Source organism: Myxine glutinosa, chromosome 5, assembly GCF_964187855.1.
Source record: "Myxine glutinosa chromosome 5, kmMyxGlut1.1, whole genome shotgun sequence".
Taxonomy (NCBI): Eukaryota; Metazoa; Chordata; class Myxini; order Myxiniformes; family Myxinidae; genus Myxine; species Myxine glutinosa.
In genome coordinates, this window is record NC_136265.1 from 12,507,329 (window position 1) to 12,533,050 (window position 25,722).

General features: G+C 46.8%; 1 protein-coding gene across 2 annotated transcripts in view; it reads right to left on the bottom strand.

The window, feature by feature from the left end:
- Positions 1 to 25,722, bottom strand: part of TMEM220 (transmembrane protein 220) — a 54,988-nt gene that overhangs the window by 22,469 nt on the left and 6,797 nt on the right. Inside the window, exon 2 of one of the 2 annotated variants that reach the window (XM_068117806.2) lies at positions 1,522 to 1,551. The exons of the other annotated variant lie outside the window; for it this stretch is intronic. Within the exon in view, the coding sequence (XP_067973907.2) occupies positions 1,522 to 1,551 (30 nt within the window). The remainder of the gene's footprint in view (positions 1 to 1,521; positions 1,552 to 25,722) is intronic. 2 annotated transcript variants of the gene reach the window in all.

Here is a 25,722-nt window from a genome sequence, read left to right on the forward strand (position 1 = left end):
CCGCCAGAGGAGAGGGGATTGCATTCGAGTCCGTTTGTTTGTTTGTCTGTTTTCCGCAAAGAATAAATATGATTTTCTCTGCAACTGTTGGTCCGATTGACAGGAAATTTTCACCATAGGTGCAACTCCACCTGTATAATTGTTAAATTATAATTATGACGTCATACGTCACGTGGTTCAGCTGCCATCTTGGAGCAACCGAAAAAATTTGCACCTCTATAGCTCCGAAAGCGCTGCATTGAAAAAATTGAGACATGGCTCATTGCAAAGAACTCTCCATGGGGAATAAAATATGTTAATGATGATGTCATAGGTGCCTCCATTATGACGTCATAATTCGACAAGTACAAAACTTCATCCAATCAAGATGAAATTTCTTGAGCGTCATCTAGGGATAAATTGGTGGAGAAAAAAAATGATGACGTCATCGGTCACGTGGTTCGGCCACCAGATTTGTTTTTAACACAAAAGCCTTAAAAACCACTGAACACACATCCTGGCGAGGGTCTGCAATCTGTGATTGCTCTTTCTTGTTACTTTTGTTATTAGAAGTGGCTTTGGAAAATGCCATGAAAAACGCCTTGGAAGAACGCCACTTTGGCGGAGTCATATTATTAACCCTTTTGGGGTATATAGATTACCGTAGATCTTTGCTCAGGTCCGTTAATTGACGCAATAAACATAGATTGCCTCACTGTTGGGTTTCCTACAAATTTCTTTCAGTTTAGTGTTAAACAGCAGCAGCAACTGTTTAGAAATGTCATCATAGTTCTTTGTGGTTTATAATATTTTTACTTCTGGTAGAGGCCATTGCTCCCACAAAACTCCACAATAAGCTTTTTATACACATTAACACGCACGTCTTTGTTCAAGGAGGAGAAACGCCCGGGGGATGGGATGTTATTAGTATTAATATTGTTTTGTAATAATACTATTATGCTATTATCATTTGCATTGTTATTACTTTTGTTATTAGAATCAGCCTTGATAAAATGTCATGATTAGCTATCTTAACAGGGTTATACACCTCAACACGCAACATCCTTGGCGGGGAAAAACCCCTTGTGGTGGAGGAGGGAGAGGGGAGTTTAATCGCTACAACCTCCATCGTGTGACCCTTAGTTGTCCTGTCAAGTTTGGTTGCGATTGAATAAGTAACAACTAAATGTATTGTGGTGAAAAAAATGGTTCTGTCAGCACGTATTGTGGTTTGTGGTTGTATTGTGGTTCTGTCAGCCAGACAGACAAAATTGTGTATTTTAGTATGATGATATCCAGGTCTGTGTTGTATAAGCATTGCAATAGATCTGGGATCACTTCTCCTGGAGTGTGTGTGTGTGTGTGTGTGTGTGTGTGTGTGTGTGTGTGTGTGTGTGTGTGTGTGTGTGTGTGTGTGTGTGTGTGTGTGTGTGTGTGTGTATCTGTGTGTGCAATAGCTTATTCAATCTTTCACACAATGAGGTTACAGTTATGAAGCTATGAAGATAAACCACAAAGATGCATTGAAATTGCATTGCTCACCATCCATAAGGCTGCATCTGGATCATTTTTCTGTAAAAATAATGTCACAGAAACAGAAAACAGCATACTGTAGGTCACTTTGGCCAAATTACATTCAAAATACGATCATTATGGCATTGCCGATACACCCCAAACCTTCTCCACAAAGTGAGCGCTCATAAATATTTAATCCAAGAAAATACAGAAAAGTTATAAATTCCAAATTGTCTGATTTTACAACGATATTCATCGATATCTTGTAAATAATTCTAACTGTTTGTGCGTTACCGTACTCTTTCCCGGTTTGTAGCACCGAGAGGCCCTAAAGAGTGGATGTGGGTACAGTACTTCAGAATCTGGGTGATGTTTTAAGATACCGCATTTTGGCCTTCAAGTCTGTTTTAAGGCCACCAAAGGCCGCTATAAAGCGCATCTTGGGATGTGGGGTCAGGCAGTGCTGCCGCCGACCCGCAGGTAATAGGTAACCAACACGAGGCCAATAACTCCATAGTTTTTCAATGTCAAACATGTCCCAAAACCACCGCTGGGAAAATATCACCCTCATGAGGGCAATAACTCCATATGTTTTCAATGCATGTGCTGGAACCCCACCGTAGTTTTTTTTTCTGTGCAGCGTCGGGTACCCAGACTAATATACACTACATGACCAAAAGTATGTGGACACCCCTTCTAATTAGTGGAGTCGGCTGTTTCAGCCACACCCATTGCTGACAGGTATAATATATAATCAAGCACACCGCCATGCAATCTCCATAGACAAACATTGGCCGTAGAATGGGCTGTACTGAAGAGCTCAGTGACTTTCAATGTGGCACTGTCATAGGATGCCACCTTTCCACCAAGTCAGTTCGTCAAATTTCTGCGCTGCTAGAGCTGCCCCGGTCAACTGTAAGTGCTATTATTGTGAACTGGAAACGTCTAGGAGCAACAATAGCTCAGCCGCGAAGTGGTAGGCCACACAAGTTCACAGAACGGGACCGCTGAGTACTGAAGGGCGCAACAAACGTCTGTCCTCGGTTGCAACACTCACTACTGAGTTCCAAACTGCCTCTGGAAGCAAATTCAGCACAACTGTTCGTCGGGAGCTTCATGAAATGGGTTTCCATGGTTGAGCAGCCGCACACAAGCCTAAGATCACCAAGCGCAATGCTAAGCATCGGCTGGAGTGGTGTAAAGCTCGCCGCCATTGGACTCTGGAGCAGTGGAAACGAGTTCTCTGGAGTGATGAATCACGCTTCACCATCTGGCAGTCCGACGGATGAATCTGGGTTTGGCGGATGCCAGGAGAACACTACCTGCTCGAATCCATAGTCCCAACTGTAAAATTTGGTGGAGGAGGAATAATGGTTTGGGGCTGTTTTTTATGGATCGGGCTATGCCCCTTAGTTCCAGTGAAGGGAAATCTTAATGCTACAGCATACAATGACATTCTAGACGTGTGTGTGCTTCCAACTTTGTGGCATCAGTTTGGGGGAAGGCCCTTTCCTGTTTCAGCATGACAATGCCCGTGTGCACAAAGTGAGGTCCATACAGAAATGGTTTGTTGAGGTCGATGTGGAAGAACTTGACTGGCCTGCACAGAGCCCTGACCTGAATCCCATCAAACATCTTTGGGATGAATTGGAACGCCAACTGCGAGCCAGGCCTAATCGCCCAACATCAGTGCCCAACCTCACTAATGCTCTTGTGGCTGAATGGAAGCAAATCCCCACAGCAATGTTCCAACATCTAGTGGAAAGCCTTCCTGGAAGAGTGGAGGCTGTTGTGTCAGCAAAAGGGGAAGACCAACTCCATATTAATGCCCATGATTTTGGAATGAGATGTTCGATGGTCGGGTGTCCACATACTTTTGGTCATGTAGTATACATGGAGATTAAACCGAAAAAACACGGTTAAGCCTCGGTTGACCCATGTGAGTACGTCTATTAATTACATACTGTTTGAATGTGAGGACTGTACTGTACTTCTATGAAGTTTTAATTCGAAAGTTTTGGACCGCAAGCCTATTAATTAGGTATTATATTGCACGGTTACTACGTCTCGAACTTTCGACCTTCATACTTGGACTTTTCAGGCCTTTGACCTTTAGAGTTTTCGACCTGTAAAAACATGTTTACAGGTCATGTTGTTATGCATTACAGGTCATGTTTTTACAGGATACAGGTAATGTTATGCATTACAGGTCATGTTGTTACAGGATAAAGGTCATGTTGATATGCATTACAGGTCATGTTTTTACAGGATACAGGTCATGTTGTTATGCATTACAGGTCATGTTTTTACACATTACAGGTCATGTTTTCACACATTACATGTGACGTTTCTACAGGTTACAGGTCATATTTGTAAAGATTACAGGTCATGTTTTTACAGATTGCAGGTCATGTTGTTATGCATTACAGGTCATGTTGTTATGCATTACAGGTCATGTTGTTATGCATTACAGGTCATGCTTTTACAGGATACAGGTCATGTTGTTATGCATTACAGGTCATGTTTTTACAGGATACAGGTCATGTTGTTATGCATTACAGGTCATGTTTTTACACATTGCAGGTCATGTTTTCACACATTACATGTGACGTTTCTGCAGGTTACAGGTCATATTTGTAAAGATTACAGGTCATGTTTTTACAGATTACAGGTCATGTTGTTAAGCATTACAGGTCATGTTGTTATGCATTACAGGTCATGTTTTTACAGGATACAGGTCATGTTTTTACAGGTCATGTTTTTACAGATTACAGGTCATATTTGCAAAGATTACAGGTCATGTTTTTACATATTACAGGTCATGTTTTTACACATTACAGGTCATGTTTATACACATTACAGGTCATGTTTATACACATTACAGGTCATGTTTTTACAGGTTACAGGTCATGTTTTACAGTTTACAGGTAATGTTTTTTACAGATTACAGGTCATGTTTTTACAGATTACAGTTCATGTTGTTACACATTACAGGTCATGTTTTTACAGGCTACAGGTCATGTTTTACAGTTTACAGGTAATGTTTTTTACACATTACAGGTCATGTTTATACACATTACAGGTCATGTTTATACACATTACAGGTCATGTTTATACACATTACACGTCATGTTTATACACATTACAGGTCATGTTTATACACATTACAGGTAATGTTTTTACAGGATACAGGTCATGTTTTTACAGGTTACAGGTCATGTTTATACACATTACAGGTCATGTTTATACACATTACAGGTCATGTTTTTACAGGATACAGGTCATGTTTTTACAGGTTACAGGTCATATTTGTAAAGATTACCGGTCATGTTTTTACAGATTACAGGTCATGTTGTTATGCATTACAGGTCATGTTTTTACAGGTCATGTTTTTACAGGTTACAGGTCATATTTGTAAAGATTACAGGTCATATTTTTACAGGTCATGTTTTTACAGGTTACAGGTCATATTTGTAAAGATTACCGGTCATGTTTTTACAGATTACAGGTCATGTTGTTATGCATTACAGGTCATGTTTTTACAGGATACAGGTCATGTTTTTACACATGACTGGTCCTGTTTATACACATTACAAGAGGAAGCGATGTCTTTGAGCCTTCATAACTTGTATCTGCGTTATTCCCTCACAATCCTCATTGTTACGCCTTCAAAATCATTTCCGAACACCCAGCGAGGCCTTCATCAGGGCCGAGCGAGCAAGGCTTCTGCTGCAGAAATCCAGCGTGGCTTGGGCGATTTTGCCCCTGTTTGGAGAACACCCAGCGAGGCCTTCATCGGGGCCAAGCGAGCAAGGGCGTGTCGGGACCTGGTTCGCGCCATTGACCGAGTGGTTCGCACCAACCGGAGCTGTTTTCGGATGACGTACTGACGGGGCCCCCACAGCCGTGATGCTGACCGCACCAACCGGAGCTGTTTTCGGATGACGTACTGACGGGGCCCCCACAGCCGTGATGCTGACGCCGCCCTCCCCCCCAGAATTTCCATGTTTTAAACGTTTCCCAGTGTTTACCCTGGATTAGAATAGGTACACCGTATCCCTGCGTGTCGTAAGAGACGACTAAGAGGGTTGGCGTCAGGAACGGCATCCGGCCATAAAAACATTGCCTCAAAAAGAGAACCATGACAATTACAACTACAATGGGCAGGGTACAGCCCGAAGTGAAGATCGGTTTCTGAGGTTTGGGACATGGAATGTAGGGACAATGACAGGGAGATCAGGAGAAGTGGTGGAAGTATTGGTCAGAAGAAAAGTGGACATATGTTGTATGCAAGAGACGAGATGGAAGGGAAGTGGTGTGAGAATGGTGAAGGGTAGGCAGGGACAGAAATACAAGTTTGTGTGGCAAGGGTGCCTGGAGGGCGTGAATGGTGTTGGTGTCCTGTTTTCTGAGGAGTTTGTAGACAGTGTGGTGAGTGTGACTAGAGTGAGTGATAGCTTTATGATGGTGAAAATGATGATTGGAAAGCTCTTGGTGAACATCATCTCGGGATATGCTCCGCAGGTTGGTCGGAGCGATGAAGGGAAGGACAAGTTCTGGTGTGCAATAGAGAAGCTGATGGAAAATGTGAAAGATGAGGAAGTTGTTGTGGTAGGAGGAGACGTAAATGGACATGTGGGAAGGAGTATGGATGGTTTTCAGGGAGTTCATGTGGGTTACGGATATGGTGTGAGAAATGGAGAAGGTGAAAGGATTTTGGAGTTTGCTGATGGAGCCGATTTGTTGATTTGTAATACTCAGTTCCAGAAAGAGGATAATAAGCTTGTTACATACACGTCAGGTGGGTCGACGACAATCGTTGACTACCTGATAGTGCGTAGGCGAGATAGGGGGCACCTCCGGGACACAAAGGTGATCCCGGGGGAAGAGGCTGTTTCACAGCACCACTTGGTTGTCTGCGACATAAGGGTGAAAGGTGCAAGGAGAGCTCAGCGGGTGAAGTACCAACCGAGAATGAAGGTGTGGAGGTTGAAAGAGGTGATAGTAAGGGAGGCATTAAAAGAGAGGCTGAGTAGGGTAGAGGATGATGTGGTTGAGCTTGAAAGTGGTTGGATGTCAATGAAAGCGAGTCTGTTGGGAGCCGTTGGTGAGGGATGTGGATGGACAAAAGGACCACCGAGGCACTCGGAAACATGGTGGTGGGATGATGAAGTTGGAAAGAGGATTGACGAGAAGAGGCAGAAGTTCAAGGAATGGCAGAAGGCGAAGGGTACGGGAGCAGAAACAGCAGAGCATGAAATTTACAAGGCAGCCAAGAAGGCTGCAAAGAAAGAGGGAGCAAAGGCGCAGGAGGCATGTAGGAAAATGTTCGGAGAACGCTTGGATTCGGAAGAGGGTCTGAGAGCAGTATACAGGATTGCAAAGCAGATAGCGAAAGAGAGGTGTGATGTGATGGGGGTGAGTTGCTTGAAGGATGAAGTGGGACAAATCGTTGTGGACCCAGATGGAATTAAAGGAAGATGGAAAAGATATATGGAAATGCTGTTGAATACAGAGAATGAATGGGATGGCAACATAGAGAGTAACCCAGTTTTAGGACCGGCAGAGAAGATAACTGAGAAGGAAGTTGAGGAAGCGATAAAAGCAATGAAGAGAAGAAAAGCAGGAGGGCCGATGGGAGTTGTGGGAGATATGTTGAAGGCAGCAGGAAGTTGGGGTGTGAAGAGAATGACAGAGATCTGTAATCTGGTGGTGAAAGAAGGCCGCATTCCAGTGGATTGGGAACTGAGTACCCTCGTCCCTCTATACAAGGGGAAAGGTGACCCTCTAGAGTGTGGCTTGTACCGAGCGATAAAGTTATTGGAGCATGGAATGAAGGTATTGGAAAGGGTGTTGGAGAGGAGGATAAGGAAGAAAGTGAAGAGCGACGAAATGCAGTTTGGATTTATGCCAGGAAGAGGAACGACAGACGCGCTTTTCATTGTGAGGCAGTTGCAGGAGAAGTACATGGAGAAGAGGAAGAAGTTGTTTCTTGGGTTTGTTGATCTGGAGAAAGCATTCGAGAGGGTTCCACGCAAAGTATTGACATGGGCATTGAGGAAGTTAGGAGTGGAGGAATGGTTGATCAGAGTAGTGATGGCAATGTACAAAAGAGCGCGCACAGCTGTAAGGACGAAGGACGGGAACAGTGGTGAGTTTGAGGTGAAGGTGGGAGTGCATCAGGGGTCGGTACTAAGTCCACTACTATTTGTAGCTGTGATAGAGGTGCTGGCTCAAAACGTAAAGGAGGGTTTACCGTGGGAGTTGTTGTATGCAGATGATCTGGTGTTGATTGCAGAAAGTATGGATGGACTGAAGGAAAAGATGAACAAGTGGAAGGAATGTATGGAGACAAAAGGTCTGAAGGTGAATATCGGAAAGACGAAGGTGATGGCAAGTGGTAAAGCATGAGGTGAGGTGGAAAGACTGGGAAGTGGCCCTGTGCTGTGTGCAGGAAGGGTGTCGGAGTGAACTCCATTCAATGTACAATGTGCGCTGAGTGGGTTTATCAAAAATGTCGTGGTCTGAGAGGGTCATTTACCAGTGTGGCAGCTACATTCAAATGTAAGGTGTGCACAGAGGGAGCTGCAGATGGAGGAAATGTTGAGTTGGATCTTGGAGACCACGTGAAGCTGGAAGGTGTGAAAACATTTTGCTTCCTCGGAGACATGCTGAATGGAGAAGGTGGATCAGACTCGGCAACGGTTGCAAGAGTGAGATGTGCATGGAAGAAGTTTTGGGAACTGAGTGGCGTGCTGATGAGGAGGGGAGTGTCGTTGAAGCTGAAGGGAAGGTGTATGCTGCATGTGTGAGAAGTGTTACGATTTATAGGAGCGAGACATGGGTAATGAACGTAGAGCAGCAACGAAGGCTAGAAAGAGTGGAAATGCGAATGGTTCGGTGGATGTGCGGAGTATCGTTTGAGAGAGAGGAAGACAAATGATGAATTGCGAAAGATGATGGGAATCGAGCCTGTGATTGATGCTGTGAAAAGGAACAGGTTGAGATGGTTTGGTCATGTGTTGAGGAAGGATGAAAGTGACTGGTTGAGAAGAGTGATGGAAATGAATGTAGAAGGAAGTAGAGGACGGGGAAGACCGAGAACGACTTGGCTAAAGATGGTGGAAGAAGAAATGCGGGCAAGAGGGTTAACAAGGAGAAATGCAGAAAATCGGGCAAAATGGAGAAGATTGTCACGGGGACCGCCAGGCTAACCCCCGCTCTAGCAGGGAAAATGGCCTTTAAAATGCATGTTGTGTTGTTGTTTATACACATTACGGGTCATGTTTATACACATTACGGGTCATGTTTATACACATTACGGGTCATGTTTATACACATTACAGGTCATGTTTATACACATTACAGGTCATGTTTATATACATTACAGGTCATGTTTATACGCATTACAGGTCATGTTTATACACATTACAGGTCATGTTTATACACATTACAGGTCATGTTTATACACATTACAGGTCATGTTTATACACATTACAGGTCATGTTTATACACATTACAGGTCATGTTTATACACATTACAGGTCATATTTTTACACATTATAGGTCATGTTTTAACACATTACAGGTCATGTTTATACACATTACAGGTCATGTTTATATACATTACAGGTCATGTTTATACACATTACAGGTCATGTTTATACACATTACAGGTCATGTTTATACACATTACAGGTCATGTTTATACACATTACAGGTCATGTTTATACACATTACAGGTCATGTTTATACACATTACAGGTCATGTTTATACACATTGCAGGTCATGTTTTTACACATTACAGGTCATGTTTTTACACATTACAGGTCATGTTTTTACACATTACAGGTCATGCTTTTACACATTACAGGTCATGTTTTTACACATTACAGGTCATGTTTTTACACATTACAGGTCATGTTTTCACACATTAAATGTCATGCTTTTACAGGTTACAGGGTATGTTTTACAGTTTACAGGTCATGTTTTTTTTACAGATTACAGGTCATGTTTTTACAGATTACAGTTCATGTTGTTACACATTACAGGTCATGTTTTTATAGGATACAGGTCATGTTTTTACAGATTACAGGTCATGTTTTTACAGATTACATGTCATGTTTTTACAGGCTACAGGTCATGTTTTTATGGATTACTGGTCATGTTTTTACAGGATACATGTCATGTTTGACAGGTTGTATGTCATGTTTTTACAGATTACAGGTCATGTTTTTACAGGATACATGTCATGTTTTACAGGTTACATGTCATGTTTTTACAGGTTACAGGTCATGTTTTTATGCTTTACAGGTCATGTTTTTCTGCTTTACAGGTCATGTTTTTACAGGATACATGTCATGTTTTACAGGTTACAGGTCATGTTTTTATGCATTACAAGTCATGTTTTGCAGGATACAGGTCATGTTTTTACAGGTCATGTTTTTACAGGATACATGTCATGTTTTACAGGTTACATGTCATGCTTTACAGGTTACAGGTCATGTTTTTATGCATTGGCCTCCAAAGCCTCCAAAGGCTTGTTTCTTGGGTTTGTTGATCTGGAGAAAGCATTCGAGAGGGTTCCACGCAAAGTATTGACGTGGTATCCTCCAAAGTATTGTTGTGGATATGAGAATGTTTTTATTTTGTTGTTGTGGTAAAATGTTGTTGTAAAATATCACCCCTCCTCCCTCCGTTTGTGGTTGTATAAAGGTCAAAGGGCGTTTCCGTAGTTAGTCCATAAAACATACATGCAGGACACGATATATCTTTTTTTGACAGTTATATCCTTATTATGTGTATTAGTGTAAGGCTGTGTCTTCCATTAATTGACATACTCCATTGCACCAGTGAAAGAGAATAGATTCCCTTTCCTTCCCATCCCAAAAACCTCCATTTCCATATTACATCCCCTCTCGTCACCGCTGAGCCCTCGATTGCCCATATTACCTCCCCTCCAATAACCGCCATTGACCACGAGGCTCGAGTCGGGGAAGAAAGGCGTGTCTCCACCTCGTCATAGAGGGGAGGAGTGAGCCCGCCCCACTCGACCAACCATGAGCCAGGGGTTCGGCTAGAGAGGGCGGAGGAAGAGCGATCGGGGAGGGTCGCAAAGGTTGAGGGGCGGGGGCCTATATAACCCAAGGCAGGGGTGTGGCCAAGGAGATGCGTTTTTACAGAGTCGAGCTTGGAAGCAGAAACGGAGATGCACTTTTGAGCCGAGACAAGGAGGGTCACAAAGAGCTGAGTTGGTCGTCAGGGGTTGCGTTCAGTGGTTGCGTTCAGTGATTGCGTTGAGGGGTTGCGTTGGAGACGGAGTGGTTGGACCAAACAAAAGAAGAGAGGAGAGAACCCGTCACGCCAGACCCCCCACCAGCGCGTCGGCTCTGACCGTGATCCGACCCGTGATCCGACCCGTGATCCCACGCACACGACAGGATCGGAGGCATCAGCGGCCGTCGAGGTCCCGCCCGACGTCCCGTGCAGGATCAAGCTCCAGCCAGCTCCGTGCCGTCCTCCCCCTCCAGCCACGCACCGCCTTCCAGCCAATCCACTCTGCAATTCCCCGTGTGAGTCGTCTTTGTTTGTTCTGTCCTGGGGTTAATTAAGTCTGTATAACGATAAGCTAGTACTTCCCTGTGTCACCTGCGTCTTATGTGCTTGTAAATAAACGTCACTGCTTTCTTTTTGCTTGTGTGTAAATAGTAAATAAATTTAGTAGTATTTCCAACCTTTTTGTCTTCGTTTTCCTCTTTGCATTGCGTCGTTTTTGTCTTTTCCCTCATTGAGCAGCTGGGGTGCGATACGGCCAAAGTCTGGGTGAATCGGGTGAGTTTTGTTAGGTCGCGGTCTTACACCACCGCTCGGTCTATAACATCTAACCGCGATCTGTAACAATTGGTGTCTGGGAGTGGGATTCGAGGCCCGACCAAATTTAAAAAAAAAAAAAACGAATAGAGGAAAAAAAAAAAAATTTGGTCAAAATTTGGAGCGGCCGAAATTTGTTTTGTTTTATAAAACCCGAATTTTGAAATCGCGCCATGGCTGTTCAAGGCGACGGGATGCCGGTGGGAGAGATAGACGGGGTAGAATCGACCCAGGACTTAAGAAAAAAAATGGTGGAGGAGAGTAAAGAAGGTGTGGTTGAGGGTGTATCAGGTGCACAAAATGGCGGCCTCGCGCACGTGGTTGAGGGGGCAGCTGCGGCCGCACCCTTTGTACTACCAACGGTGGTCCAAATGCAAGCCTTCATGGCGCAATTCGCCGAGATGCTGAGAATAGACGGGGAGAAATTGAGTAAGGAAATGGAGGCTCACAGTGAGCGGTTGAGTAACCAAATTGAAGAAATAACGAACGGAGTGAAGGCCGATATGGAGAGAATGGAGCAGAGGGACAGAGACCGCAAGTTGGGCGAAAGGGTCCCAGGGGTGCACGAGGAGGTAACGCGAGTCGAAAAGCGCTGGTTGAGCGAAGCGGAGGAAAGCACGGGTACAATGACGGGGGTAGAAATCGCGACCCGGGGCTTGGAAAAGCCGGCGACCGATGAGGTAGAGGGAATTTTATTAAAGCCAACGGTCGTCGAGGTGAGTACAGAAAAAGCGGAAGTGGGCATTGAAATTGAAGAGATGACGGAGGTAGCCCGGGAATTGCAGGGAGAAATGGAATATGTGCAAAGTCCCTGCTCACATCACGATGCTGTGCTTAACCCGAATGGAAGTTTGCAGGTTTTGGTGCAGGGAGGAAGAAGAACCCCGAAGGTGAGACGTGCTGTTGTGTATTGTGCGGGGAGATTTTGTAAGAGGATGTTTCGCGACAAAAGAATTTTCGCGCGCTTGGGAGTTGGGATCGAGGAAGCATCCGGGCGTTGGTGAAGGGTCCCGTGTGAGTGGAAATGGCACGCGTGGGAGGAAAAAGTGTGCGTCGGCGAGTGGGTGTGTTATAAAGTGTGGGAGTGAAACCGAGTGCGAGCGAGAATGCACGTCGGGATGTACGGGGTGTGACACAGGGAGTGAGAGCAATGCGGAGTGCACGCCCATGGTGAGTGTTACGGAGGACGTAACGGAGGAGAGGTGTGGACCGAAGTGTGCGCAAGAGGTGTGGTGTGTAACAGAGAGAGCGTTGGTGGAATGTACGGACGGCGTTGGAACGCCAGGTTTTGTGAGGGTGAAAGGGGTAGCGTATGCTTGTAAGCATGCAAGTGAAGCATCGATGGTAACCGGTTTAGTGGTTAGAGCGACGGATAGCCGATGCGAGCACTCGGTGCGAGCGGTGCTTGGTTGGGTGCGAGGCCCGGCGCCGATCGAAGCTGCGTCGTTTCTCTTCGAAGCGTCGTTGCCGATTCGGGCTTGGCCCCGCCCCGCACGGTCGAGTCCGGGCTTTGTCGGGCGAGGCGACCGGTCCGGTTCGAGGGCGAGTGGGAGGAAGCGGAACGGTGCCCCCTCGTGGGGACGGGGTTCCGACCGGGGGAGATTGAGCCATCGGGCCCGGGACCGCAAGGTGCCGCGCCGAGATGGTGCGTGGAATCTCGGTCCAACCAAACCACCTCCCTTGAACCGAAAGCCGGACGGATTCAACCTGCAGGCGACCAAACCACCCGAATTCATTGCTCGGCTTTGCGAAACCGAGTTTAATGATGTCATGGCGCACCGAGAGGATGTAATAAGTAGACGGACGATGATGGTAGTGATTTGATACGAAATTTATAATAGTGGGTAGAATTGGCAGTAAATGGAAAATTTTTGAATTGGTTGGAATTTGGTGTGCCAAATTGATAGTGAGAGACCCCCGATGTGGTGGGATGGCAAATCCACCATCCCTCACAGGTGGGGGCAAATGCGCTATAGTTTATGGGGTATATGGCAGTGAAAACTAGCCCGGGTGGGTTAGGTTATATTGATAGGGCCCTAGAAGGTGACGTTAAGTTTAGTTAGTGACTGATACCTGTAGTGGGGACGCAGGTCGACTAGTGTGGATTATAATGACGTGGGAGCGCAATAGTTTAAAGGGACGACTGGGAAGCGCAAGTTTCAGAGGGGAGTAGTTAGCTGAGATGATGCCGTGTGTGTGAGAATTGAACAGGTGTGATTGCACAGGTGTGCAACTGAACAGGTGTGTGGAGCAGTGTATGAGGGAGTAGTGGTGATTGTGTGTTGTGTTGACCAACTGGTCCAGGAAGAGGAGGAGGGTGCAGGTGGCACCAGGTAGGATTGCACAGGTGTGCAACGACAGGTGAATGAAAGACAGGTGTATGGAATAAATGGTCTGGAGGATTGGAATGGATGGTCGTGGAGTGAGAATGGTGGAAATTGTGGAGTGGAGTGGATGGTGCGAAGGTGTGAATGGGGGAAGAGTGGACCCCCATCACGGATACCCGGGGCGGGTAGTGTAAGTGTTAGGTAGAGGGTACAGGTAAATTGTGGTTGGATATTGGCATCTGTGGTGCGGGTGACAGAATGGTATTTGGATGGGTGCATTAGTGTTGTGGAAATGGCTGGGCGTGTAGCCTGTTAGTGTGTGTAGTTGGTTGGGCACTCCACCACTGTGAGGATGTCGGCCAGGTGAGGCCGCAGGTGGGCTCTGGGAGCCGGTAGTTGTGAGTGGGTGCCTGAGGATCCCGGGTGTGGATCGGGCAGCCCAGTGCCAGAGAGGGCACCGAGTGGGGAGAGCGCCAGAGGGCCTTCCCCAGGTAGTTAGGTTAGGGTAAGGAGCAGGTAAGCTCGGAGGCAACTGCAGTGGTGGGGGTGTGCAGGTGGGTAGACCTGCTGGGAGAGTTACACGTCGCAGCCCAGAAATTGTGCGAGGGCACCGAGAGATGAATCGGGGGAGTGAGACCCCAAATTGAAAAGCACCACAGTTTGGCCAATGGGAATTGGTTTTTAGAACCCATAGTGTAAGAGGGCCAATGGTTTGGCCGGAGAAAGACCCCGGGTAGTGTAAAGTGTGTTAAAATCATTTAGAGGATAGTTAGGATGAAGGATCTCCTCGCACCATCTGCATCCACTCACCTGAGGTGACAGGTACTCCGCACCATGCCATGTTTTGATTATTTTTTATGATGCAAATGTTTGGATTGTGAGACGCATCATGATGTGGGTGTGACATTGTGCGTAATTCCATCTCTCCCTCCTTATGAGGATTGATGATGAATTGGTGATGGCAAATTTTGAAGTAGAGGGATTGTGGAGACGAATTTGGTATAGGGGAAATATGGGGAAGACGTGACAGTAGTGACGAATTTGTAAATGTGTAGATTTTTGTACATATGGGGTAAGGGCAAGGGTAGTGTAGGTGACAGGGGGGTGACGTACGGTAGGGACGAGCTTTCTCACTTCGCCCTCCGTACGCATTTCGCCTTGCATTGCCTTATTGATGTGTACCCTTGTGACCTTACCCCTCGCTCAATTGTCTTTCCCCTTTTGTCTCCCACATGACCTGTGCGCCGTTGGGCGCCGAGGGGAGCGTGCGTGGGTCGGCCATTGTGCGCCCGAAATTCCCAGAACCAGCTGTCTGCATCGATGCACCACATTATGGACCACATGCCTGTGGCCGAGCACCACTTATGGACCCCATGGGTTGGGGCATGGCCCCTCTGCTGGAACCGGCCATGAGGGCCCGAAATCTTGCTGGCGGACCTTGGCCACAGGGCACCGATGCCCCCCAGGTGAACCACACTAGTCGGCCCTGTGGGCCATAAATAAAATAAATAAAAAGGACACATTGGGCACACTTTATTGAAAATAGGCCGCCAGTAAGCAAAGCAAAAGAATGACAACAACTGGAAGAAATAATAATAACCAGCAGAGGGAGCCGAAGAGCAAGAGACCACCTGCAGGGTTAGGGGTTGTTGATTTTATTTTTATTGAACATTCATTGAACAATGGTGACTGCACCGATTGGTGCTTGGGTGTGTATTGGTGCGTTATTGGGTGCGTTCATGGTGCGTCGATGCAGAGCAGACTGTCTCCCCCCCAGAAAGAACAATTACAGGTCCTGGGTTAGTTTTGTAAATAAAAGTAGCGTCAATGGTAAATAATGCTTCCCACCGTCAGTGTATAGTTTGAAGACCATTCCGCAATTCGGTTAACTGTGGGCGTAAGTCTGTTAGGCAGGGTGCAATGGAGCAGCGGGACACATTTATTTATGTTTTAAAACTGTCGCACTCAGGGTCAGGTTAAAAGTAGAGGGAACTACACCTACGTGCCACACTAAGGTAAAAGTAATAGGCCCGGGACGTGCCTAAGGGGAGGAGGGTGCAGTGTTGTGGATATGAGAATGTTTTTATTTTGTTGTTGTGGTAAAATGTTGTTGTAAAATATCACCCCTCCTCCCTCCGTTTGTGGTTGTATAAAGGTCAAAGGGCGTTTCCGTAGTTAGTCCATAAAACATACATGCAGGACACGATATATCTTTTTTTGACAGTTATATCCTTATTATGTGTATTAGTGTAAGGCTGTGTCTTCCATTAATTGACATACTCCATTGCACCAGTGAAAGAGAATAGATTCCCTTTCCTTCCCATCCCAAAAACCTCCATTTCCATATTACATCCCCTCTCGTCACCGCTGAGCCCTCGATTGCCCATATTACCTCCCCTCCAATAACCGCCATTGACCACGAGGCTCGAGTCGGGGAAGAAAGGCGTGTCTCCACCTCGTCATAGAGGGGAGGAGTGAGCCCGCCCCACTCGACCAACCATGAGCCAGGGGTTCGGCTAGAGAGGGCGGAGGAAGAGCGATCGGGGAGGGTCGCAAAGGTTGAGGGGCGGGGGCCTATATAACCCAAGGCAGGGGTGTGGCCAAGGAGATGCGTTTTTACAGAGTCGAGCTTGGAAGCAGAAACGGAGATGCACTTTTGAGCCGAGACAAGGAGGGTCACAAAGAGCTGAGTTGGTCGTCAGGGGTTGCGTTCAGTGGTTGCGTTCAGTGATTGCGTTGAGGGGTTGCGTTGGAGACGGAGTGGTTGGACCAAACAAAAGAAGAGAGGAGAGAACCCGTCACGCCAGACCCCCCACCAGCGCGTCGGCTCTGACCGTGATCCGACCCGTGATCCGACCCGTGATCCCACGCACACGACAGGATCGGAGGCATCAGCGGCCGTCGAGGTCCCGCCCGACGTCCCGTGCAGGATCAAGCTCCAGCCAGCTCCGTGCCGTCCTCCCCCTCCAGCCACGCACCGCCTTCCAGCCAATCCACTCTGCAATTCCCCGTGTGAGTCGTCTTTGTTTGTTCTGTCCTGGGGTTAATTAAGTCTGTATAACGATAAGCTAGTACTTCCCTGTGTCACCTGCGTCTTATGTGCTTGTAAATAAACGTCACTGCTTTCTTTTTGCTTGTGTGTAAATAGTAAATAAATTTAGTAGTATTTCCAACCTTTTTGTCTTCGTTTTCCTCTTTGCATTGCGTCGTTTTCGTCTTTTCCCTCATTGAGCAGCTGGGGTGCGATACGGCCAAAGTCTGGGTGAATCGGGTGAGTTTTGTTAGGTCGCGGTCTTACACCACCGCTCGGTCTATAACATCTAACCGCGATCTGTAACAGTATCCTCCAAAGGCTCCAAAGGCTTTTTATGCACTGGCCTCCAAAGCCAGTCGCCGACTGGGCATCCTCCGTCGTGCGAAGTCCTTCCTCGGCACACCTGAGCTCCTCACCACATACAAGGCTTTCATCCGCAGCTCAATGGAATACTGTTCTCCCCTATGGGCCGGTGCTCCTGCCTCACACCCAGCTCGGCTTCACGCTGTTGAAACCAAAGCTTTCAGAATTATTGGAATCTCCCGCGATGAAGCTATCTCTGAGGGCCTTTCACTCACTCACCGCAGGCAGGTAGGTGGTCTTTCTGTCTTCTACCGACTCCTCTCCGGCCTTGCACCCCCAGCTCTCTCTGTGCTCTGTCCCCCAAATATTCCTACAGGTCGCACAAGATCTGCCAGCAACCCTCTGATGGTTAAACTGCCGAAATCTCGGCTCTCTGCTCACCTTCACTCTTTCATTCCTCTTTTCTCCCGCCTCTGGAACAAACTCCCTCACTCCCTTCAATCCCACTCCTCCCTCCAGGTCTTTAAAACAGCTGTTCACCACCATCTCTTATCTTCCCCCATCCAAAACCTTGATCTTTTCTACCCCCGCTAATTCACCCCAGATCCACCTTGTTTGAAATTCCAACTTCTTTCCTGGAAGTCCTGGCAGTGTCCATATGTTTTATACCTCTCCCACCGCCCCCTTCCCATGCCCCCCCCCCCCCAAAGCCCTCGCCCGCTCTCAGATCTCTCGATGTCTCCATGTCTCTCGGTCCCTGCTCTCAAATGTTGTGTTTGTGTCCTTCCCCCTCTCTCCCCATCTTGTCTACCGCTCCCGATGTTATATGTTTTATGTGTCGGTTTGTCTTTCTGTGTGATTAATGTTCGCTCTTTCACGAGCCTCGATCTTGTATACAAAAACAAAAACAAAAACAAAAAAAAATTACAGGTCATGTTTTTACAGGATACAGGTCATGTTTTTATAGGATACAGGTCATGTTTTTACAGGTCATGTTTTTCCATATTACAGGTCATGTTTTTCCATATTACAGGTCATGTTTTTACAGGTTACAGGTCATGATTTTACAGGATACATGTCATGTGTTTATGCATTACAGGTCATGTTTTTCCATATTACAGGTCATGTTTTTACAGGTTACAGGTCATGATTTTGCATGTTACAGGTCATGTTTTTGGCTGAGGGCATGGCTGTGCTGCTGATGCACTGCCCCCTGTAGGTTAGGGCAGGAATTTTTTTCGCGTTTTAGGCCTGATTTCCACCTGTTAATGAGCACAGATTTTGATGTAGTCATACACCTTCGTTAGGGGCCTCAGTCACCCTGGATCGTACGTTTTCTGGATCGTGCGATTGGTGGCAATTTGGCCGAGGTACGACCAATCGGCAATGTTTGCTATGATCTCCATTTGCGATCGCATACTGCGATTGCTCTTAAGACTGGTGGTAGGTCATCGTACGATTGGTGGTACGCGTGGTCGTGCGATCAACAACGATTGGAGAAGATCGATCGCAAGATCAATCGTAGGTAATCGTGCGACTCGTGGTGGCGATCAGCGACCGATCGTACGATCAATCGTGGCGACCTGCGACCACTCGCAAGATTGATCGCAGCAAATCGCAGCAGTCGCAGCCTGTCGTGAGATGGGTCGCTTGATCAGATATAAAGGCTCGCGATCGTGTGTCAGCATCAGTGGTCACCTACCTCTCAAGGAGTACACTTCGTCAAACTTTTCAACTGAAACTATAATTCGCTATGCCTCCCAAGAAGGGAGCTGTGGCCTGGCAGCTTAGTTCTGCACATTACTTTATTGTGTTAAAGATTTTACTTTGACAAAGAACTTTGTTTGTGTATATATGTATTGATTTAATTTGTATTTAAAATAATAATTTTTTCCATTGTGATATAAACCAGTCATTTACTACTCAGACCATACACACACAATAAAGACAACTAATTATTACTTTTTCTCCTGGTATACCATGAAATAGCATGTTTATTGTACAAGTTCATTCCAAATAGATGTGCAAAAATAGATCATACACATAGCATATAATATATGATATACATATCAAAAAAAATATCAAAATTCCAACATTCACACAACATTTCCTAGATCATGTTATCCTGCCATGGGACACTGCCGAGGTTGTTGTAGTAGTGCTTGAGGTAAACACGCACAGCCTTGGCGAGGTAAAGACTGGTGGTACCACCAATCGTAAGGTCGTGCAACCAGTCGGGACAGGTCGTGACTGGTCGCACTACCGATCGTGAGGTCATACGACAGGTGGCACCACCAATCGTCAGGTGGCAGGACCAGTAGCACAACCAATCGTGCAACTATTTGACCCGCGAGCATGCACGACTGGTGGTGCGTCCATGCGTGACTAGTGGTACGACCAGTCAAGACCTGTCTGCGACCTCTTACGATTTGGAATCACAGGTCAGAAGTTTTGAACATGACCATCGACCTTGCTGCGACTGATTTTGCTCTGGCGATCACCCACGACCTCTGCAACCAGTCACGCGCTCTTTCTACGATTTGCCCGTGATTCCAACATTTTTCGGTCGCAGCTAGGTCATAACCTGCTCACAGGCCCGGTGTGACTGGGGCCTAAGGCCTCAGTCACACTGGATCGTACGTTTTCTGGATCGTGCGATTGGTGGCAATTTGGCCGAGGTACAACCAATCGGCAATGTTTGCTACGATCTCCATTTGCGATCGCATCCTGCGATTGCTCTTAAGACTGGTGGTATGTCATCGTGTGATTGGTGGTACGCGTGGTCGTGCGATCACCAACGATTGGAGAAGATCGATCGCAAGATCAATCGTCGGTAATCGTGCGACTAGTGGTGGCGATCAGCGACCGATTGTACGATCAATCATGGCGACCTGCGACCACTCGCACGATCGATCGCAGCCAGTCGCAGCCAGCCGTGAGATGGGTCGCTCGATCAGATCTAAAGGCTCGCGATCGTGCGTCAGCATCAGTAGTCACCTACCTCTCAAGGAGTACACTTCGTCGAACTTTTCAACTGAAATTATAATTCGCTATGCCTCTCAAGAAGGGAGCTGTGGCCTGGCAACTTAGTTCTGCACATTACTTTATTGTGTTAAAGATTTTACTTTGACAAAGAACTTTGTTTGTGTATATATGTATTGATTTAATTTGTATTTAAAATAATAATTTTTTCCATTGTGATATAAACCAGTCATTTACTACTCAGACCATACACACACAATAAAGACAACTAATTATTACTTTTTCTCTTGGTATACCATGAAATAGCATGTTTATTGTACAAGTTCATTCCAAATAGATGTGCAAAAATAGATCATACACATAGCATATAATATATGATATACATATCAAAAAAAAGATCAAAATTCCAACATTCACACAACATTTCCTAGATCATGTTATCCTGCCATGGGACACTGCCGAGGTTGTTGTAGTAGTGCTTGAGGTAAACACGCACAGCCTTGGCGAGGTAAAGACTGGTGGTACCACCAATCGTAAGGTCGTGCAACCAGTCGGGACAGGTCGTGACTGGTCGCACTACCGATCGTGAGGTCGTACGACAAGTGGCACCACCAATCGTCAGGTGGCAGGACCAGTAGCACAACCAATCGTGCGACTTCTTGACCCGCGATCATGCACGACTGGTGGTGCGTCCATGAGCGACTGGTGGTAAGACCTGTCTGTGACCTCTTACGATTTGGAATCGCAGGTCAGAAGTTTTGAACATGACCATCGACCTTGCTGCGACTGATTTTGCTCTGGCGATCACCCACGACCTCTGCGACCAGTCGCGTGCTCTTTCTACGATTTGCCCGTGATTCCAACATTTTTCGGTCGCAGGCCCGGTGTGACTGGGGCCTAAGGGTACCCCAATTATGGTTTCTATGTGAGGGATGGGGTTCAAGGTGGGGGGAAGACCCCAATTCTTTCTATGTAAATGTCTATGGTGTAGCACCACCTGGTGGTGTCCGTTATTACGTCCGTGCATGCGGGCGTGCGTGTGTGCGTGCGTGCATGCGTGCGTGCAGACGTCCAATCATTATTGTTTGGAAATTTGGAAGAGCTTGACTCCAGCCTTTCCCTTGCGAGTGCAAGGAGGAACTTAACCCTTAGACTTAGTTTTACGTACACCCTGAGGAACGCTCACAGTGGGACGTCAAGGCAACCAGAAGGGACGGGGTTCTCCTGACCACGTGGCCCTCGGTTTGAGAAGCGAGAGGCGTTCCGCCTAGGTCCCCCGTCGGGGAAGTGATGTGAGTTGACAAAGTGGAACACGCAGAAAACATGCTATGATATGATATTTCGCTCACAAGGGTCAGACAAACATTGAGGCGGCCATCTTGGATTTTGACGTGGCGACCCAATTTTCAATAGCGTTCTTCCTTATGCCTAGATACACCCACACACCAGAAGGTACTTCGCTTATTTTTCAAGATATTTCGCTCACAAGGTTCAGACATATATATATGGTGGCGGCCGTCCTGGATTTTGACGTGGCGACCCACTTTACAATAGCGGTCTTCCTTATGCCGAGATACACCCACACACCAAATTAGAAGTTGGTACTTCGCTTATCTTTCAAGATATTCTTCTCACAAGATTCAGACATACATGGCGGCGTCCATCTTGGATTTTGACGTGGCGACCCAATTTTAAACAGCGTTCTTCCGTATGCCTAGATACACCAACACACCAGATTAGAAGTTGGTACTTCGCTTATTTTTCAAGATATTTCGCTTAAAAGGTCAGACATATATATGGTGGCGGCCATCTTGGATTTTTATTAGAAGTTGGTACTTTGCTTATTTTTCAATATATTCATCTCAGAAGTTGTTGTTTTTTTGTTTTTTTGTATACAAGATCGAGGCTCGTGAAAGAGCGAACATTAATCACACAAAAAGTCAAACCGACACACAAAACACAAAAAACAAGGGGAGCGGCAGACAAGATGGGGAGAGAGGGGGAAGGACACAAACACAACATTTGAGAGCAGGGACATCGGGAGAAATGTGGGAGGGGGAGGGCTTGGGGGGAGGTGGGAGAGGTATAAAACATATGAACAAACAAGGGCTCTGGGGTGAATTAGCGGGAGTAGAAAAGATCAAGGTTTTGGATGGTGGGAAGATAAGAGATGGTGGTGAACAGCTGTTTTAAAGACCTGGAGGGAGGAGTGGGATTGAAGGGAGTGAGGGAGTTTGTTCCAGAGGTGGGAGAAAAGGGGAATGAAAGAGTGAAGGTGAGCAGAGAGCCTAGATTTTGGCAGTTTAACCATAAGACGGTTGAAGGCAGATCTTGTGCGACCTGAAGGAATATTGGGGGGACAGAGCACAGAGAGCGGGGGGAGAAAGGCGGGAAAGGAGTCGGTAGAAGACAGAAAGACCACCAACCTGCCTGCGGTGAGTGAGTGAAAGGCCCTTGGAGTTAACTTCAGCGCAGGAGATTCCAATGATTCTGAAAGCTTTGGCTTCAACAGAGTGAAGCCGAGCTAGGTGTGAGGCAGGAGCACCAGCCCAGAGGGGGGAACAGTATTCCATTGAGCTGCGGATGAAAGCCTTGTATGTGGTGAGGAGCTCAGGTGTGCCAAGGAAGGACTTCGCACGACCGAGGATGCCCAGTCGGCGACTGGCTTTGGAGGCCAGCTTGGAAATGTGGTTTTCCCAAGAAAGATCATGGCAGATAGTGAGACCCAAAAGCTTGAGTGACAGAACTTCTTGGAGAGGATTGTTGCGAAAATAGATGGGAGGGTTTTCCAGTCGGTCCTTTCGGAGAGACATTGTAAGAGTGTGAGATTTGTCAGGCTTGAAAGACATGTTCCACTTGTTTGACCAGTCTGTGATTTTGTCCAGGTCTGCAGAGAGTGAGGAGGCTGCAGACTGCCGATCTGAGGGATGAGGAATGGAGCGGCAGATCGTGGAGTCATCAGCAAACAACAACAACAACATGCATTTTAAGGCCATTTTCCCTGCTAGAGCGGGGGTTAGCCTTGCGGTCCCCATGACAATCTTCTCCATTTTGCCCTATTTTCTGCATCTCTCCTTGTTAACCCCCTTGCCCGCATTTCTTCTTCCACCATCTTTAGCCAAGTCTTTCTCGGTCTTCCCCATCCTCTACTTCCTTCTACATTAATTTCCATCACTCTTCTCAACCAGTCACTTTCATCCTTCCTCAACACATGACCAAACCATCTCAACCTGTTCCTCTTCACAGCATCAATCACAGGCAATATTCCCATCATCTTTCGCAATTCATCATTTGTCTTCCTCTCTCTCAACGATACTCCGCACATCCACCGAACCATTCACATTTCCACCCTTTCCAGCCTTCGTTGCTGCTCTACGTTCATTACCCATGTCTCGCTCCCATAAATCAAAACACTTCTCACACATGCTGCATACACCTTTCCCTTCAGCTTCAGCGACACTCTCCTCCTCATCAGCACGCCACTCAGTTCCCGAAACTTCTTCCATGCACATCTCACTCGAGCAACCGTTGCCGAGTCTGATCCACCTTCTCCATTCAGCATGTCTCCGAGGTAGCAAAATGTTTTCACACCTTCCAGCTTCACGCCGTCTCCAAGATGCAACTCAACATTTCCTCCATCTGCAGCTCCCTCTGTGCACACCTTACATTTGAATGTAGCTGCCACACTGGTAAATGACCCTCTCAGACCACTACATTTTTGATGAACCCACTCAGCGCACATTGTACATTGAATGGAGTTCACTCCGACACCCTTCCTGCACACAGCACATGGCCACTTCCCAGTTCTTTCCACCTCACCACATGATTTACCACTTGCCATCACCTTCGTCTTTCCGATATTCACCTTCAGACCTTTTGTCTCCATACATTCCTTCCACTTGTTCATCTTTTCCTTCAGTCCATCCATACTTTCCGCAATCAACACCAGATCATCTGCATACAACAACTCCCACGGTAAACCCTCCTTTACGTTCTGAGCCAGCACCTCCATCACAGCTACAAATAGTAGTGGACTTAGTACCGACCCCTGATGCACTCCCACCTTCACCTCAAACTCACCACTGTTCCCGTCCTTCGTCCTTACAGCTGTGCGCGCTCTTTTGTACATTCCATCACTACTCTGATCAATCATTCCTCCACTCCTAACTTCCTCAATGCCCATGTCAATACTTTGCGTGGAACCCTATCGAATGCTTTCTCCAGATCAACAAACCCAAAAAACAACTTCTTCCTCTTCTCCATGGACTTCTCCTGCAACTGCCTCACAATGAAAAGCGCATCTGTCGTTCCTCTTCCTGGCATAAATCCAAACTGCATTTCGGCGATCTTCACTTTCTTCCTTATCCTCCTCTCCAACACCCTTTCCAATACCTTCATTCCATGCTCCAATAACGTTATCGCTCGGTACGAGCCACACTCCAGAGGGTCACCTTTCCCCTTGTATAGAGGGACGAGGGTACTCAGTTCCCAATCCACTGGAATGCGGCCTTCTTTCACCACCAGATTACAGATCTCTGTCATTCTCTTCACACCCCAACTTCCTGCTGCCTTCAACATATCTCCCACAACTCCCGTTGGCCCTCCCGCTTTTCCACTCTTCATTGCTTTTATCGCTTCCTCAACTTCCTTCTCAGTTATCTTCTCTGCCGGTCCTAAAACTGGGTTACTCTCTATGTTGCCATCCCATTTATTCTCTGTATTCAACAGCATTTCCATATATCTTTTCCATCTTCCTTTAATTCCATCTGGGTCGACAACGATTTGTCCCACTTCATCCTTCAAGCAACTCACCCCCATCACATCACACCTCTCTTTCGCTATGTGCTTTGCAATCCGGAATACTGTTTTCTGACCCTCTTCCGAATCCAAGCGTTCTCCGAACATTTTCCTACATGCCTCCTGCGCCTTTGCTACCTCTTTCTTTGCAGCCTTCCTGGCTGCCTTATAACTTTCATGCTCTGCTGTTTCTGCTCCCATACCCTTCGCCTTCTGCCACTCCTTGAACTTCTTCCTCTTCTCGTCAATCCTCTTTCCAACTTCATCATCCCACCACCATGTTTCCGAGTGCCTTGGTGGTCCTTTTGTCCATCCACATACCTCACCAACGGCTCCCAACAGACTAGCTTTCAATGACATCCAACCACTTTCAAGCTCAACCACATCATCCTCTGCCCTACTCAGCCTCTCTTTTAATGCCTCCCTTACTGTCACCTCTTTCAACCTCCACACCTTCATTCTCGGTTGGTACTTCACCCGCCGCACTCTCCTCGCACCTTTCACCCTTATGCCGCAGACAACCAAGTGGTGCTGTGAAACAGCCTCCTCCCCCGGGATCACCTTTGTGTCCCGGATGTGCCCCCTATCTCGCCTACGCACCATCAGGTAGTCAACGGTTGTCGTCGAACCACCTGACGTGTATGTAACAAGCTTATTATCCTCTTTCTGGAACTGAGTATTACAAATCAACAAATCAGCTCCATCAGCAAACTCCAAAATCCTTTCACCTTCTCCATTTCTCACACCATATCCGTAACCCCCATGAACCCCCTCAAAACCATCCATACTCCTTCCCACATGTCCATTCAGGTCTCCTCCCACCACAACAACTTCCTCATCTTTCACGTTTTCCATCAGCTTCTCTATCGCACACCAGAACTTGTCCTTCTCTTCATTGCTTCTCCCAACCTGCG